Here is a 19,325-nt window from a genome sequence, read left to right as displayed (position 1 = left end):
ATGGCTGATGGAAGATGATGAATTTGCCACTGAAATTGAATAACTGATTGTTCTGGGTACTTCTCTATAGAGCTCAAAAATACTCTTTTTTATTAAAAATTAGAATATAACATTGGGGAATTGGAAAAATTCTGGCTTCTCTTCATCCTAGAGGAAATTGATTTTTTTTTCTCTCTGAAGAAAAAGCATATGTATGGCCTGAAATGAACACTAACGGAATGAAAGGATCAAAAGGGAGGCAAAGAATCCCCATTCCAGAGGACAGAGTGGAGCACTGTAATCCACCCCCAGGAAATAACAAGAAAATGAGCTACGAAGTCTGCGTTTGATCTGAAAGCAAACAGGAAGATCCTGTAAGGCTGATAGATTATTCAAGCTACATCTAGGCACACATGGAACAAAAAATGAACAAAATAATAATAATACAAAGATATATTGAAATGTTCCATGGTTTCCCTGTGCTTTTCCTTTATAGAGTTGGAGTCAACCAACAGAAACCTCCAAAATGAGTTCCTAAAGGGGCAAAAGAAAGCCTTCAGCTCAAGTCCTATTAAGAACCTGTAAGATGACAAGGCCAGAAATATGTCACAGCCCTCCTATAGTCAACTCTGGCCTTCACAGCCCCTGACATTGAACTCGAGAGTTACAAAGCATCTGTGTTCAACATGACAGCTAGTAATGAAGGAATCCAGATGGCTGGATACAAGATCTGGCAGGGGACAAGTCTTGAGTAATTAAAAGACTGCTTAGTTAACATGATGAGTCTACCAAACTCTAGTTCATGCTGTTATGCCTCTGATTTGCTAATTGCTCCAATCATCAGTGTTTTCCTGAGAGAGAATTATCTGCATAGTAACTTCTCTGTTTTGCACAGATGAAATATCCACCAGTCAGCCATGTTGCTGGCCAAGTCAGGTGAAGTTGTCACAGTACATTAATGGAGAAGAAAGGGGAAAGAAGGGGCCTTTGCCCTTCACTCCATTTGGCTGGAGTCTGGACTGCTCCACTGGGCACTGCCAATCTGGAGGCTTCCTGGACACTGCTAACCAAAACCATAGCTTTTTACAAAATCCTTAGGAATTCAGAAGGTAAAAGTCGTGCATTTGCTGTTTAGATTGTACCTTTAATTAAGCACATCAATTTTTCTGGTTATCTTTAAGTAGTTGTACAAAGGAGTTGCCATTCAACAAAGCAGTTCATGAAAGCAATGCGTCTTGATCAAGATCACCCCTTTCACTCCCAACCCAACCTTTCTGTCATTTTTTGTTAATTTTGTAGGTCATATACTCCGTATGAATGGGATATAAAACCTAGACAAACAAGACCTCAAATATGAGACTTCAAGAAAGACATTTTAGACATGCAAGGTCATAGTATGTATTTACTTTGCATGATATACTTAGAAAATTACTGGATGATGCAGAAAGAGGATATGGAAGGAGAGAAAAAGAGAAAGAGTGAGATGAACAGGAAGATAGGGTAAAAGGACAAAAAGGATAGAGAAACAGGAGGAGAAAGAGGAGGGGAGGAAGAGAAGAGGGAGGGGGTGAAGATTATTGCTCCTAAGGAAAACTTGAGACAAACAGGAGAGTCACCACATGACAGAGACAGAGCGGCCCCAGGCTGGTGACTGTGCCAGCTCTCAGATAAGATCAGATGAGAAGACTATGAGAGACACCTTCACAAACAAGCAGAAGAGAATGCCAGATGAATCTCAACCTGAGAATACAGACCACTTTAAGAAAATTAGTGATTAATTTTCAATTGAGTTAACAACAACAAGAAAGTGTGAGGAGACAGAGACAAACAAGAGAGAAAGAGAGAGAATTCTAAGTTAGATAAAGAAAAACTAGACATACTCTATAAATGGCTAAGTTTGGAGTTAGCATCATGTGATTATAACAACTAAACTCCTGTTATCTTTTTTTGTGTGTGTGTGCCAGTCCTGGGGCTTGAACTTAGAACTAGAGCTTAAGCCTAGTGCTCTGCTACTTGAGCCATAGTTGTACTTCTGGTTTTTGGTGGTTAATTGGAGGTAAGGGTCTCAGGGACATTCCTGCCCAGGATGGCTTTGAAGTATGATCCTCAGATCTCAGTCTCCTGTGTAGCTAGGATTACAGTCCTGAACCACTGGGGCCTGGCCAAGCACATTATTTTTAACATCAGGCTACTTACAATTATCTAAATGATCTAAAGATACTTGTCCTCTGGAAGGAGGAAAATTGAAGGATAATATGCAGAAGACTGTCCATTTGTAACTAAACGTTATGTGATTAGACTTTTTCTCAACTGTGTGTGTGGATAGTTTGATAAAAATGAAAATGAGGGGCTAGATGCAGGTGGCTCATTCTTGGGATTGTAGCTACTTGAGAGACAGAGATCAGTGAGATTTCAATTTCAGGCCAGCCTGAACAAAAAGTTTATGAGACAGCCATCTCCACCAATAGCTGGGTGTGGTAGTACATGTCTATTATCACAGATACAGGGAGGCTGAGTTCAAGAGGATCAGGTTCCAAGCTAGCCTGGGCTAGTTTCAATCTCAACAGAAAGAACTGGGTATGGTAGCACAGCCCTTTTCCACCCAATTATAGCTGGAAGTATAAATGTAGAGATTGCAGTCCAAGCTGATACAGGCAAAAAACAAGACTCTATCTCAAAATAACCAGAGCAAAAAGGGCTGGAGGCATGGCTCCATGTCTACCTAGTGTGAAACCCTTAGTTCAAATCCCAGTACCACCAAAAACAAAGTTAAGAAAGAAATGTGCTAGTACTGCGACAAAAATCTATGAAAGAAGTTGGTTCTATTAATTTTCCTCTGGAGAAGAGAATTTTCTTTTGGAAAAAGGAGAGGTAAATGACATAATACAAAGGACTTTGTGTTTCTTATACATATCTCAAACATTTTCCTGTATTTACATAATACCTTAATGATGGAGACTGATATATTTATCTCCGTCCTTGGTGATGTTTGTAAAAGTCAGGCTCAGAGAGGCTGTGATTTGTCCAAGGCCACACAGTAAGTGATTAAAATCTTTGTCCCTTCGAGACTCATGACAGTGCTCTCTGCCCACCCAGGATTCAGGTCATCTCTGTACCACGAATCCTCATGATTGCCCTCCCTAGAAAGGGAGGGCACTTTTGATCAGTACTTGTGATATCCAAGAAGGAGATCTGCCCTCCACCCATACCACACATTGCTCATGTCTTCTGGCTCACAGGAGACATTTGAAAGACGCCTGGCTGGTGCCAAGGATGAGTTTTGTAAATGTCATCTGTAGCCCAGACCATTGGCCACCAAGGACGTAAACTCTTGATTCTGCCTCATGTTGGCCACAGACATTTGCCTATGACCGTGTGCTCTCTTTTTGGGCAGCCAAATCCAGCTCAGAAAAATCCTTGCAGAGCATCTTTTCCCTTCATCACCAACATGCAGCAATGACCATGTGAGATGTAGGACTAAGGCTTGTGGTTGGATGGTCCTGCCTGAAGCCTTGCTTCCTTTCACACACTTAGGTGATGATGCTATTATAGATGATACACAGCACTTCAGAAGAATGAGACCAAAGGAAGAACACTCATCTTGCATCAAAAATCTTGGTGGAATGAGCAGATGCTTTGCTTTAGACCAAGAAAAGGAGGAACCGTAGAGACACATTAGAATCAGCATGTGGCTCCCTAGATCATCCATGTTTCTTCTCCCAAATAAAGGGAAATGAAATGCTCTTGGGACTCACACAATTGTTAGGAAATATCCTTCATTCTTCCCAGATAACAATGGCCCTACTTAGACTCCTTCCCTACCTGCAGTCTCTACCACTATTTGGCCCTTGGAGTTCACTGCTGTTAGAAATTCTAGTTAGGTCTTTGCATGGAAGATCCCATCTCCTCAAGGAACACAGACCCTAACATGATGCTAGACAGAAAAGGAAAGTGGGTGGGTTGATCCTTCCATCTTTTTATACCTCTCTTATCTCTGGATGAATTACCAAGAAGCTTTGGGCCTCCTGTCTTCAATGTTTGAGAAAGGTCTTGGGAAGTCTGACCAATAAAGTAGAAAAGACTGGTGGAATCAGCCAAGCAAAGGACAAAGTCCAAATTTCCAAGTATTGGTTTTAAAAAATCATCACAATTCAGTGCATGGATTATAATAATGGCTTGTGCAAGGACGATAAGGGAGGACTATGCTAGGAATTGGCCATCATTATAATTGTTAACAGCTCACTTTCTTGGAACATCCTCTTTTCCAGCTCTTAAGTAAAGAACTTGGCACAACTTGGAGAAATGGAGAGGCCTTGCCTCTGCTTCTGCCCTAGGGAAGTCAGAGCAAATCACACACAAAGCTGAAAGAAGCAGCGTTAATTCACATGACCACAAGAACCTTCATACAAACTTTCAATCTGTCAGGGTTGGGTTTTTTTCCCCCTCGCCCAAGGCCTGAAAAAATGCCGACGTCTGGCAAAGGGTCTAAATTGCTGCAACTTAGATGAAACATCAGCCTTACATTTCTACCAATCTTCTCATTCTTCCCACATCTCCAGGTGGTGTGTGAGACGCCCAGGGTCTGATATGTGAGTGGCAGTTTGAATTTGTATTCACAGTGTCATCTGCCAGCAATCTTTCCAACAGCCTGGGGTCTTTGAAAGTCCCCTTTGCTCTAACTTATAGGACCATCTTCTTGGTTTTTAAACCAATTTTTGCTAGAGGCTAGGTAGCACATTTTGGGCCCCGGGAATAATGGACCCTGATGTCTATAAAGCAGGTCTGCATTATCTCAGTAGACTCTGCTTTATTGACACCTACATCTTCTTCTTGTTGAACTCTTCGGTGAATTATGACCTTCCTGACAGCACAGGTGAACCAAGGAAAATACTCTTCCTGCCTATTAGCTTGTCTTTCTCCAGAAGCCTCCAGTCTGCCATGGAAATGTTTTTCTGGCCATTGACCTAGTACTGAAGTCTGGCTTTTTCCTTCCTTCCAAGGGGATGAAGGGCGAGGTTGCTGGTTGCCTCCCACATGTGTTCTTCCCTTCTAGAGTGAGAGAATTTGGGCTTATGAGTGCTTAGAACAAACATGACATTCTGTGCCCCGTTCACAGGCAAGTGCTGTCTTCTTGCTATGCTCTGGGTAAGGGGGCAGACTGGGTTTAAGTGAAAGTCTGGGTTTAGTGACTGGATTGGTGTCTTCCCTCCGTTCCTGGCTTGCTGGCTGCCAAACCATGATGGTGGAGTATTGTGGGTCCTACGGCTGGGAGTGGTGGCTAATAAGTGTAGAAGGGCAACACAGAAGAACACTGCAGATACACAGCCACCATAACAGCTCAGACTTTTCTGAGGAGAAATAAACTTCCCATTTTTATAGTCTGGGGACTTTGTTAGTGTTGTTGTTTTTGGCTTCTGTCAAGTTTCCTAATTAATGAAGGGACTCCTATAATTAACAATAACAATGCAGTTAGCACTATAGGGAACTAATCAAATTCACTTGATTCCAACATTATTACCACTGTCTCTCCCTCCACCTAGCCTTACCATGAGAATGGAGTCTTGGGTGGTAGCCAGTCCCCATTCTTGGTTATTGGTTCTCACAAGGACATAAAAGCAGCTGGTATGAGCACAACAATGTTCATCGCAGCACAATTTGTCATAGCGAGAATCTGGAACCAACCCCGATGCCCCTCCATAGATGAATGGATCAGGAAAATGTGGTACATATACACAATGGAATTTTATGCCTCTATCAGAAAGAATGACATTGTTCCATTTGTAAGGAAATGGAAGGACTTGGAAAAAGTTATACTAAGTGAAGTGAGCCAGACCCAAAGAAACATGGACTCTATGGCCTCCCTTATTGGGAATAATTAGTACAGGATTAGGCAAGCCATAGCAGAGCATCGCAAGGCCCAATAGCTATACCCTTAGGAACACATAAGATGATGCTAAGTGAAATGAACTCCATGTTATGGAAACAAGTGATATATCACAGTTGTAACTACTTTCAACGTCCTATGTGTATGTGTAGTTTCTATTATTGATGATGTTCTTGTATCACCTTCCTATGGTTGTACCTACACTATCTCTGTAATCTTATCTGAGTATATTGGAAACCGTGTTTACTGGTTTTGGAAGTAGGAAATTCAAAGGGAATACCAAATTTGAGAGACACAGGGTAAAAAAAGAGAAATAACTACAAAAGCAATACTTGCAAAACTGTTTGGTGTAAGTGAACTGAACACCTGGGGGGGGGAGGGAAAGGGGGGGGAGGGAGGAGGGCATGAGGGACAAGGCAACAAACAGTACAAGAAATGTATCCAATGCCCAACGTATGATACTGTAACCTCTCTGTACGTCAGTTTGATAATAAAAATTTGAGAAAAAAAAAAGAAATGTATCCAATGCCCAGCGTATGATACTGTAACCTCTCTGTACATCAGTTTGATAATAAAAATTTGAGAAAAAAAAGCAGCTGGTATGGATACAGTAAACAATCCATTCCCTCTAATAATATGTGACACAGTAGTATTTTTCAAAAATTGAAATGGAAGTGTTTTTAAATAAAATGCCCAAGACATACGAATGGACCATTTGCAGTATTTCCATCGTGGCAGTACAGCCAAGTATAAACAGTACCTGCTTGCCTGCTGGAGAAGGCAAAGACAATGATGTCATCAAAGGTCCAGGTGTAGTCCTGGTGTGGAGGGTAGAAGGCCAGCTTGTCAGTGGCCTCCTTCCTGAGGTCAATCAGGAAGGAGGAGTGGACCATGGGGACAGGAAAGCAGCCTATCCTCTTCCATTCTCGGATCTGAAGGTAGTCTGGGGTCCGTTTGTAGAAGCCCTGGAAAAGAGCAAATATATGGGTGGTGTTCTCTCCAAGGGCTTCATTTCCCCAGTCATTGTGGGGTTGATTCCTTCTATGACATTGTGTGTTAAAGGGCATTTTTAATGTGCCTTCACTCCTCTAATTGTGACCCCAGATTTTCCAAAAATGCTCAAGGATTACAATCTCTATTTCAAACAGCACTCTGAGAGTTTTGATATTAGAAACAATTTTGATCCAATGTATTTCTTGCTTTGATAATTTCACAAAATTGTGTTATGTATTGCCTTAGGATTGAATGTTTAGAATGAATATTACAAAGCGGGAGGGCAGAGCAGTTGCGAGCATAGGTTCTATATCAGATGCTTGGAGTTCAGATCCCACCTCCACTCATCATTGTTTCTAGGTGTTGCTTTGATGACTCAGCTTTGCTGTGGTTCTTTCCTTGTCTCTAACACAGGGATGACAACAACCTCACAGGATTTTCCATAAAAATTAGTCAGGTAAAGATATAAAATACTTAGAGCAAGGCCTAGCATCAAGAAAGCCTCAGCAAGTATTGGCTAACATAAAAATGACTACATTACACTTTAGCTAATATTACGAATTATGGCATTGCATTACTTAGAGAGACAAATTAAAGTCTCCTTTCAATGCAATTATTGATTTGATATTCTAGTGGAGTTGTGACCAGCTCTACATTCTGTGGTGGGATTCACCTTTTGCCTATGTAGAAGTACATAGGAAACCTTGGTGGTTTTAATCATGCTAGCTTTCCACAGTGGTAGACTGATCAATTCTTTTTTCTCTAAAGTTAATTGTTTACATAACAAACAACCACTGGGTACCTGCTACAACACAAGCATGGTGGGAAATGTGGAGACTTTTAAGTAAGATGTCCTAATCTTAGTTCTCACAGAATGTAGAATTTAGAGAGGAGCTTTCTCTCCAGTGGCACTGATTAGAACTCAATATGACCAAAGCACAGATCCATTCCAGAAAAGGCAAAAGATATATTTCAACCAAACATGCTTAAAAGTATGTGAAAGATTTGTCAGGCATACTGTAGGCTCAGTGGCATGAGTGTGAAGTCTTGCAAGATCAGCACCAGGAAGGACAAAACTCTTGTTGGAGATGTGAGTTCTTACATGTTCTTTAATCACTCACATCCCTTTATGTGGCATTTCCTGCTGTGAGTCAGCACCATACCTCAGGCACCATAGACTCTTCTACTTTAGTGTGTAAGAGTGTTCTAGGTGACTAACCCCAACTCCGCCCATCCCCTAAGGTAGAGGAACCACAGGCTAACACTCCTCTAATTGTGATCTTAATCATTAATTAATCATTAATCTGAATTGTCATCTTAATCATTTTCTACCTGTCCATATTTGCCCATGCATAAACTTTGAGTTCTTTTAACAATTCAGCTTATGAAAATTGTTTCATGGATAAAGAAGGAGACACTGATTCTTCAAAGAACTAAACATTCATGTCAAATAGAAAGTAATAGACTTCTTAGGAGCAATATTCACAGAATGAGCAGGTTGGAGATTTTATGACAATGATGATTCATTGATTATCCTGGGAGTGAGGATGGTGAGAAGGAAATGAGGAAAAAGAAAATAAAAATGCCTCCCAGGGAGAGGCAGAGATGTTGGCTGTGTCGAATTTTCCGTACAAATTCAATTTTATTGGTAGTAATTCCTGTTTGTTGGCCAGAAAGAACCATGGTCATCTGAAAACCAGGGTCTGCCTTAAGCTTATAAAAATCATTGGCCATTTGTTCCTGTTCTGGTAGAAGCCTGAGTAGAATGGTAGAAAGCCAATAATAGATGGAGGAAGATTATAAGATTCTTGAGTTGTACAGAACTTATTTGTTCTGTGCAAAATGAGTTAGCACATCCTTCCTATTTGTTTTTAGTAATTAAAGTGGAGAATAGCAGAGTCTCCGATAACTTTTCCCCATCCTTACTGCTTGTGTCAAAGCATAGCTCTTTAAAAACAATGCTTAAGAGACTGTGTTATGTAATACTTTGAAGATTGTTAACAGAGTTTAAACTAAGTTTATGTAATGTTTTCTGCCAAGGAACTGAATGGGTTTTTATAAATGTGAGCATGTCACCATCCTGAGACATATGGATAAGAAAAATCATTCAAAATCTCTTAGAGCAAGGGAAATCATTTCAACACAGGAGAAATGCCAGATCTCTGGTTTATTGGGGCCACTGATCAATTTAAGGAAAATTTGCAACCCTTTAAAATACTGTAGCTTGAAATATGTACAAAAATGTGTTAATTCTCAGACAACAACAAATGCTGGTGAGGATGTGGAGAAAGATAAATCCTAATGCACTGCTGGTGGGAAAACAGTCTGGAGGTTCCTCAAAAAACTAAACATAGATATACCCTATGACCCTGCCATACCAGTCATAGACATCTATCCTGAACAACAGGAACCAGGATATGACAAGGAGACCTCCATGTTCATTGCTGCACTATTCACAATAGCCAAGATAGGGAAACAACCCAGAAGCCCCACTATAGATGAATGGAATAAAAAATATGTACCTTTATAGAATGGAATTTTACACTGCCATTAGAAAAGACAAAATAATGACATTCACTGGAAAATGGATAGGACTGGAACAAATCATGCTGAATGAGACAAGCCAGGAACAGAGAGACAAATGGTGTATGGTCTCCCTGATATGTGGTTGTTAGAATTAAAATGCAAAGAGCTAGAACAAAATAAACAGGTCTCAAGATAACAAAATACAGTAAAAAGCAAAGAGAACACAGAATGAGTGGAAAGTGTGTGAGAATAGTAATAATAATAATAACAACAACAACAGTAATATAGCAGAGGGGACCATCACTACATTAGACACAGATGAAAGGGAACTAAGTAACTCATGGGTGGGAATGGGAAGGAAAAAATGAGTGAAGGAGGGAACAGATGTTGCTAAACAAAAGGAACCAAATGAAGAAAGTGATTTTATTGGTAAAGAGCATAGACTTCATAAGCTATGTAGAGTAGAATGACAGTTTTCATCATCGTGAAAGTTAAAATGTATACTGTGAAATATATGTAGTAAAACCCAATAAAAAAGGAAAAAAATGTGTTATTCTCATCATTCTAGTAATGCCTCAGCTTTGCTTTGTTGTTTATTTATTTAGATATGGAGTCCAAACTAGTTTCAAACTTGAGATCCTTTTGTCTCAGCCTCTTAAATTCCTAAATGCTAGATTATAGGCATGAGCCACCAGTTTTTGCTTGCTTTGCAGTTTTAATAACTATAACATGGAATTTCTATGCTGCAATTTAGTTAACCTTTCCCTCATTTAAGTTGAAAAGTATTGACATCAGTTAAAGTCCTTCTCCACAACAGAATGTCCTTTGGTCATGAGAATTACATTTTCGCCCTGACCACATCTTTGTATTACATTAATATTTATTATGGCAATCAGTTTAATTTATCTCTCTAATTCATTAAAGAATAAAACAAAGAGTCATCAAGGTTTAAGATAATAGGCCTCTAGACTTTGTATATTTTTAATATGGAACAAAGAAATGATGGAAATATAATCTTGCTTTAGAATTTTAACATTAATTTTGGTTAAGACAAGCTATCATGTCAACTTTAGACATTAGAACACTAAGGAAATTAACTTGTCAAAGATCACCAAAACATTTATACTCTTTGACTCAGTAATTCTACTTCTAAGAATGGACCCAAAGAAATAATCACAAACATAGAAAAATATATATCAACTGAGATGGACATTATAGTAATTAAAAGTTACAAGCAAATGTTGAAAGTGAGAGAAAGTAAGTTGCAATAGTCACTTGAGGTAATGTAGTTGTTTAAAATATACAAGCTTCAATTTGTGGTGTTGTTACAGTGACAGGGTGAATGTTTTTTGGTTGTTTTACATTTTTTACACTTCTAAATTTTCCGACTAGATTCTTAGATTTAGCTTGGCTAAAAAAAATTAAGCCCCTGAATTGTGTGTGTTTGGGATGGGGGTTTTGTGGTCAGGAAGAGAAGGAATGAGACCAGGAAACCCAACAATCCTGCTGTGCACACCATACTACTCTAATCATTATTTGAGTATTTCTAGGCTAAGCTTTTCAGAACCTTTTTGTTCTGATAATTAATGAACACAGAAGAGTCCATGGGCTATGGTGGTAGATCGGGGATCTACTGCCTTTCCTGAGAATGCTTGCTCTAGTAACCTCCTGACCTGTATGATTCAAAGGAAAACAAGGAAGATGTGGAGGTGGTGCTGTTCACAGGGTGCTGCCTTGTGAAATCTCTTTGCCATAATCCATGAACCAAAAGACTTGCCTGGGGTGTGATTCCGCACCAGAAGTTAGAATACAAGCCCCGGGACTCCAGCATGGGGGCCACAATGGTTTTGTTTTCTGCAATCATTAGATTGAGAGTCTGTGGATTCGTCAGGAAATTGTCAACATCTATGAACTAGGAAAAGAAAGGGATAACAATGTGAGCTAGAAAGGCACTTTGCAGTAGTTCAGGAGGAACTCCAGCACATCTAAAGCATCGTAACATAAGGAAGCATATGTCTACCTATGTTTCTTAATGGAAATCATTACAGCTGGGTGGGTTCATTCACTCACGTGTACTTGGTCTAACCTGCACAAATTCAGCTCTACATAAGTCACCCATGTACTGGTGTTCATACTGGACATGGATTCAATGAGGACCTTGGTCTCAACATAAAATCATTAGCCAATAAAGCATCCCAAGCCCCTAAAACTGTGTCAAAAAAAGCCAAAAACTGTGTCCACTCTTGTACCAATAGACAGGTCTCTTTAGATTTTCTATGGTAATGTCTGAATGGCTCAGAAAAGACCATTTCATGCTATTTTAATGTTATCGGTAGAATTTTTGTTTAAAACACTTTATATAAACCCTTGCTGGCCAAGTAGCATGACTTTCTTGGACGTTAATACTGATAGAGACAGAGTAACATGAGCAGTTTACACATAAGAAAGAAAAGCATACACTGAATTGTGTGCTTAAAAATGACAAAAATGCGAGATTTTAGGTCATATGTTTTTATTTTGACCAGTTTTTAAAAGATGGAAACATTCATTTTCTGACAGTCAATTTATTTATGAAAAATCTTGTATTTTTGCATTTGTGTATTTCAATAGCAAGTAGCCACACACAGTTTTGTATTATCAGTAAATTCCTGTGAAATAATTTTTGTTGAGAGCCTGTGTAATATTAGATTGCTTTTTAGAGTGGCTAAGGAGGGAAACAGATCCAAAGAATTTGTTCTCTTTAGGAATCTAGAAACCGCAGATGTTTATAAATGTGGTTTCATTTCTAGGGTTATACTGGAGAACTTTTGCCCACAGAACTTGCTGGGGGGAAGGCTGTGTCCAGGAAAGGGGACTGCAGCTCCTTATGCTTCCTTACGAAGCTACCTTCCTTTCCAGTTGACACAACTCACTGAGATCAATGGATTCCCAATCATCAGTACAGCATTTTTTGGCAGATCCCTCTCTAAGCTCTGAGGAAAGTGATGGGACCTCTTTGTGGAGAGACGATCCTCCTGATTCAGACTCTCTTACTCTTTTTGTTCACACTCACTGGAAGAGCATCAAGAGAAGATGGAGCTGACGTGCAAGCATTGCAACCTGCAAGGATCAAGATTTTTCCCTTTGGCCTTTAGTGGAGGGGGTGAGGCCTAAGCTATGTTGATTGTTCCTAGGATCCCAGTTCTTGGACAACTGATTTGGGCATATGTAGATAAGAGTTGTCAAGAAATCAAGCATCTGTTTTTTACCAGAATGTAGTCTGACCATTTTTCCCTCGCAGTTCTAAGGGCTGCCTGTCGTAGTTTCATGACATGGGCAAATCGAGAGCTTGGCCAGTGCTTTGGTCCAATTTCCTCAGGATAAGACCTAAAAGAATAACAAAAGCTTATAATTATTGAGTGTTTACATGTCCCAGTTAGTCCATATAACTGTTTATATGTGCTAACTTAGTCCTCCAGTGTCACCTCTATATTATAGACTGGAAGCTAAAACAATGAGAGATTAAGAAACTTGCTGCTCACTGAGAAGAGTCTTCATATGAAATATTTCAGTGCATTTTTCTATTTATTTTATTTTCCAGATTTCCCAGGCTGACCTCAAACTCATAGGGCCAAGCAATCTTTTTGCCTCATCTCCTTAGCAGTAGGGATTGCAGGCAAGAGCTGCAATGCCTAGCTTTTCTTCAGTGGGTACCAACATGAGCCCTATGTGGTACGGCTACTATTCTCATTTCACAGATGAAAATATGGATGTGGAGGAAAAAAGTCTCTTGCCCAGTGCCCCAGTTAATACAGAGCACAATCAGAATTCAAATCCAGGCAGACTGGTCCCAAAACTTATGTTTTTTTATACTTTCAAGTCTATTATGTCATCAAATAAGTTTGACAGTATAACAACAAGTTCCCCAAGGAAGTGAAAGATGTAGTTTACATGGCAGAATCTTGGCAAATGAATGCACAGAGCCTAACCTATTGATGTATCCCAGGTAAAGTGAAATCGTGGAGCAGAAATAAAATGTTCACAGGATTTCTGTGATAACATCCATGAAGCATAAGGTGAGTGGCTCACAGCACCCTTCAGAATCTTTCTGAAAGCTCTCAACTGCTAGGGACATCAATGCTGTCACTGCCACCCAAACTAGAGACCACCTAGAAGTTCCCACAACCATGCTGGCAATAAATGGCTTTAGTGAATAAAAAAAAATCACAAAACCACAAGATTGTAACTATACAAAAGAAAAGGTTCGTAAAACTGAATATAGCACAAGAATTCTCTGGAATGGCTTCCTAAATTTGTATTTCAATGAAAACTCTTATTTTTCTGAATATACTGCCAAAAATAATGCCTTTCACATGAATACTTTTCGTATTGATGGCATATCATACATGTAGTAAAAATATCTGGCCACAGAAAACATCACCAAGCTGAGTACACAAATTCTTCCTGGGCAATTTTTAAAACTGTCCAAATTCCATTATACAAAGACTCTAGAAGACTATTTAAAATCATTTGTAGTGTTCACACTTCACTGTTAGATTTTGCTTAAGATACAGACCATATTCTTTGTTTTCTCAAGGTTTTTATTTTTGTTTGTTTGTTTGCTTGCCAGTCCTGGGGCTTGGACTCAGGGCCTGAGCACTGTCCCTGGCTTCTTTTTGCTCAAGGCTAGCACTCTGCCACTTGAGCCACAGCGCCACTTCTGGCCATTTTTTGTATATGTTGTGCTGGGGAATGGAACCCAGGGCTTCATGTATAGGAGGCAAGCACTCTTGCCACTAGGCCATATTCCCAGCCCAAGATACAGACCATATTCTTTGAATATATGTATGTAGATCAAGAAAGAAAGAAAGGGGCTGGGGATATAGCCTAGTGGCAAGAGTGCCTGCCTCGGATACACGAGGCCCTAGGTTCGATTCCCCAGCACCACATATACAGAAAACGGCCAGAAGCGACGCTGTGGCTCAAGTGGCAGAGTGCTAGCCTTGAGCGGGAAGAAGCCAGGGACAGTGCTCAGGCCCTGAGTCCAAGGCCCAGGACTGGCCAAAAAAAAAGGAAGAAAGGGAAGGAAGGAGGGAGGGAGGTAGAGTAGAAAAGCAATACAATGGCATTTGTTATTATTATTATTATTATAAACAAATTCAGAGAATCAGGTTGGGTTTTTCATTTTATTATAATTCCTTAAGACAGAATTGCAGAAGCCTTGGAACTTACCAGAGACTTACTATTTATTTATTTATTTATTTATTTATTTATTTATTTTTTGCCAGTCCTGGGGCCTGGACTCGGGGCCTGAGCACTGTCGTAGCTTCTATTTATTCTTGATATTATTCACTCATTTTTTATCAAACAAATAGTAACTTGGTGCCTTCCATGAACATAGTATTGAAGGAGGGAATACAAAGTATTTGTGTGCTCTAGTATCTGCCTAACACCTTACAATTTATTTAGAAAAGTTACATAGTTAATTAATAAGTGTATTGTGTCAAAAATATGGTATAGAAAATAAGCAATCCAACTGCTGAAAGAGAGGTAGATCTCTATTACTGGAATGATGGCAGGTGGCTTTCTGTAGCATAGGAAGTTTAGGTAGGATTTGGTTACCAAAAAGGAAAGGCACTCCCAGGACTTGTATGAACCAAATTTGGCAGTTGAAAGTAAAAGAAATATTTTGAAAGAGCAGATTTTCTTTGGGTAAGATCAGGAAATTTGGAAGACTTTTAAATATGGAGTCTTTAAAATATAAATCTCAGGTATGTGAATTTTGTTCTGTAGGCACTCTAGATCCATTGAAGTCTTTGTAATAAAGCAATGGAACCACTTCCTTTACATTTTAGGAAGATTGGTGTTACAGTGTGATCTTGTGATGGCTAATTTTGTTTGTCAATTTGACAGGGTTGAGTGATGCCTAGGAGATTGGTACAGCATACTTCTGGTGATTCTATGAAAGTATTCCCAGAGACGATGAAGATGTAGGGCAACAACTGAAGGGGAAAGACTGCCCCAAATGTGGGCAGTCCCATCCAACAGATTGAGGAGCCAGATGGAACAAACATGAAAGAAAGAGAAAGTCAGCCAGTTTTCCAGTCAGAGTGTATCTGTTGTTGCTGCCATCAGTGAACATCAGACTCCAGGCTCCACAGGAACTTACTTGAGTCTTTCAGTCTCACATTGGCCCATGGTCCCTACAGGGAACCATGCTTCCAGCCTCTTGAGCTGAGTGGCTCCTGGATTCAATGGCTTTCCAATAATCAGACAGTCATTACTCGGTTAGCCAGTCCCCAACTGTATAGGCCAATCCAGGGAATCACTCTATAGTTGATCTATATGTATGTATCTATAATATCATACCATATTGCTATACACATTATATTATTACCTCATATTATTTATATTATATGTAAATGTAGTACATGCAAATATTATATAATGTATATTACATATTATAATGTATTTATAAATAAATTGTAGTGAAATATATTATATATTTATACAATTAAATAGTATAAATGCTTAGAAAGACAAAGTCAAAGTGCAACAAAATAAGGACCAAGAAAGAAGTACTTTTGAGAGGGGTGGGGCCAATGCGAGAGAGGTAGATGAATGAATGGGAGAAGGTAGGGGAGAATGCAGTCAAGAATTCATTGCATGTACTAGAAAAGTAAGGTAAGAGTGGGACAGAAGGGATGAGAATGTTGAAATGGGGGACACTGATCAAAATGCCTTGTGTTAATAAACTTTTTTGTTAATGGCAACCCCTTTGTACAACTATTTAAAGATAATAAAAAAAAAACACCTAACAGTGTGTGTGCGCACACACACACGTGTATATTCTATTGGTTCTGTTCCTTTAGAGAAAACCTTGACTAGTACAAGTATGAAGGATGCCTTGGAGACAGAAGTGACTGAGAAATTGCTCTAATATTGGAAATAACCAGCTGGGCACCATTGGCTTGCACCTGTAATCCTAGCTACTTAGGAGGCTGAGATTTGAGGCTGTGCTTCAGAGCCAGCCCAGGCAAGAAAGTCAGCATGAGACTCTTCTCTGATTAAACATCAAAAAGCTGGAAGTGGAGCTGTGGCTGAAAGTGGTAGAGCTGTAGCCTTAAGCATAAAAACTCAGGGACAGCACCCAGGCCCTGAGTTCTAGCCCCAGGACTGGCACGTGCACACACATGCATATGCACACGCACACGCACACACACACTGGAAATAATCTAAATGCCTATCAATAGAATGTTGGTTGAATAAATCTGACATATCCGTATGTTAATACCATGCAGTTTCAAAACTGAAGAAGCTCTGGATGACTAGAGGCCTGCACTTGGTTGGCAGCTACAGGAGTAAAGCAAACGGGGAACGTGAGGGTTTCTGGCAAGCAGAAATGTCAGGTGTCCCCGGAGGTTGGAGCTGGTCAGTGTGGAAAGCTGGTGAAGGAGGAACTCTAAGTGATGACTTCATGAAACTTGCTCCAGTTACTTACTGTGGATCCTCCATCGGCCTCCACTCCACATAGTGATAAAGTCTCTGCACATTTTTCAGCCATTCCCTGAGTATTTCTGTGGTGTTATCCACATTGTGATCAGTGGCTGCCCTGCAGTAGAAAAAGTACAATATAGTTTCATCATGTTATCCAAAAGAAAGGCGGAAATCCAAAAGACCCCAGAATAAATGCAGAAGGGCCAGTTTGGGGGCTGGGAGGTGGGGGACTGTCCATGTGGAAGTATTCTCTCATGGTCCAGAGCAGACAAGGAATTTCTGAAGTGAGAGATAGTGATTCTTACCACCTTTGCATCAGGAGAGCCTAAAGCAAGACTCAGTCTATTATGGAATCCATAAGTGGTATCTTAATCTAGAAACATGTAAAAACAACTTAAGTATAAATGAATCAACCTAGAGCCAGTTAATGAGTCTTCTTGGACATTGTTTTACTTGCTTTGCTTTCTTGTTATCTAAGATATAAATGTTACCTCTGAACCTCACTCACAATTACCCTCAATTTAAGCAAAAATTTGATTTTATTTTCATTTCACATCAATGTTCAGGGCACACCAGCATATCTATTCAATGCTGTTTTAGTCATGTATGTAAAAGGAGAAACCACAATAATAGTTCCAGTATAAAACTGGAAATCTAAGGTACGTTCACTATTTTGAATTAACCTTCTGATCACTCACACAAAATACAGTAGCTCAAAAGTCTTCAAGTAGTTCATACAGCACTTGTCTGTGCTCTATCTTGAAAGCATAGCAAATAAATCAACAATAAAATGTCTTAGCTCACTAGTTTACACAAATGTATTCTCAAATTATGTCACAAACTAAAACCCAACTCCATACCGCATATTGGACTTGCAACTGGCCTACACATGTGCAACTTTAAATAAAACTAAAAAAGAAAAGAAGAAAAAATAAAGGGAGGAAGGGAAAGAAGGCAGGATAAAGAATAGAGACATAGGAAGATAAGGGTTCCTGACACCCCTAAGAAAAAGAAGCAAAAATTGTAAATTGGATGCCAATTCAGCTGTTCCTTTGGGGAAAGAAAGGCACTGGGATTTTCAACAGTGGGGTTCCCTTAGAGGAGGGCCTTGATAAGACCAAAAGACTGAGGATACTTCCTCCATATGTGGCAATGCTAACAAAGAAGATTTTGTTCAGCCTAGTCCACAATGGCCTTTTTGTCCTTCACATTTGAGCTTTTGCTCAAAAGTAATTAAAATCTTTCAGGAGAATCTTCAAGAATGTTCAAGAGAGAATATTGTAAAGCATTGTGGATCTCCATTTTGGATAGGGAATAAATTTATGTGAAACATCAAGCAACTTGGAATTATGTGACGGAAGTCATAAGGGATAGCAAAATGGAAGACAGATATGTGTGTCTAATAACAGAAAGTCTTGTTCTGTAAACTAGACATTTGAATTAAAAGCAGTCATTAAAATGTTATTCAAAAACTTAGAAGCTGACTATGATCTACTTTGAGTCTCTTCTTGAAACTGGATTCAAACCAGCACCTCTCTTCACAAGATGTAGAAGGGAGGAGCACTGAAGGCCCCTTGATTCCAGAACCTGGACAGTGCTAGAAGTGGTACTTGAAGCTAATGCTGTCTGGGATCCAGGAGTTCTCCTTAGGAAAAAGAGTTATAGGGAAAATGAGCAACTTGGGAGAGCAGGAGAGGGTCTAACAAGTTTGATAAGAAATGCACTCATTGCCTTACATATGAAACTGTAACCCCTCTGTATATCACTTTGACAATAGCTAGCTAGCTAGCTAGATAGATAGATAGATAGATAGATAGACAGACAGGCAGATAGATAAATATTACTTATAAAAGTAATGTGGAATAGCTTGAGGTCAGGCCCCAAAGTATAGTGTATCAGCCAGAGTCACATTTACTGAGTCACATGGATGTTAGTGCATTATGTTAATGTATGTATGTCTATGTCTACATTATTATTATGCATACATGTTTCTGTGGACATTAACATAAAGCTACTAACACCCAGCATAGAAGATACCCATGAAGAGTACCAGAGCATAAAACCTCTGGTCTTATGAAGGAAGAATGTGTAGAGCAGTTAGTTCCTAAAGCAGAGAGGTAGCTCGAAGGCATGTGATTCTTCACTAAAACTATCATGAATAAGAGTAAACTTAGCTAGGTGCTGGTGGCTCAGGCTTGTAATCCTAGCTACTCAGGAGGCTGAGATCTGAGGATCACGGTTTAAAGCCAGCCCAGGCAGGAAAGTCTGTGAGACTCTTATCTCCAGTTACCCACCAGGAAACCGGAAGTGGTGCTGTGGCTCAAGTAGTAGAGTGCTAGCTTTGAGCTGAAGCGCTCAGGGACAGTGCCCAGGCCCAGAGGTCAAGTCCCAAGACTGACAAGAAAAAAAGAGTAAATTTAAACAAAACAAAATCTTGACTACAATGATATTTAAAGGTTATTAGATT

General features: G+C 39.6%; 1 protein-coding gene across 1 annotated transcript in view; it reads right to left on the bottom strand.

Annotated features, from left to right (window-relative positions):
- Colgalt2 (collagen beta(1-O)galactosyltransferase 2) overlaps positions 1 to 19,325 on the bottom strand; it is a 103,125-nt gene that overhangs the window by 34,857 nt on the left and 48,943 nt on the right. The window contains exons 2-5 of the mRNA XM_048356968.1: positions 16,863 to 16,973; positions 12,631 to 12,748; positions 11,160 to 11,294; positions 6,624 to 6,828 (exon numbers count right to left, since the gene is read on the bottom strand). Coding sequence (XP_048212925.1) covers positions 6,624 to 6,828; positions 11,160 to 11,294; positions 12,631 to 12,748; positions 16,863 to 16,973 — 569 coding nt within the window. The remainder of the gene's footprint in view (positions 1 to 6,623; positions 6,829 to 11,159; positions 11,295 to 12,630; positions 12,749 to 16,862; positions 16,974 to 19,325) is intronic.

This window comes from Perognathus longimembris, chromosome 11 (assembly GCF_023159225.1).
Source record: "Perognathus longimembris pacificus isolate PPM17 chromosome 11, ASM2315922v1, whole genome shotgun sequence".
Classification (NCBI taxonomy): Eukaryota; Metazoa; Chordata; class Mammalia; order Rodentia; family Heteromyidae; genus Perognathus; species Perognathus longimembris.
Note: the sequence above shows the minus strand (reverse complement) of the source record. Positions and strands in the feature narration are given on the sequence as shown.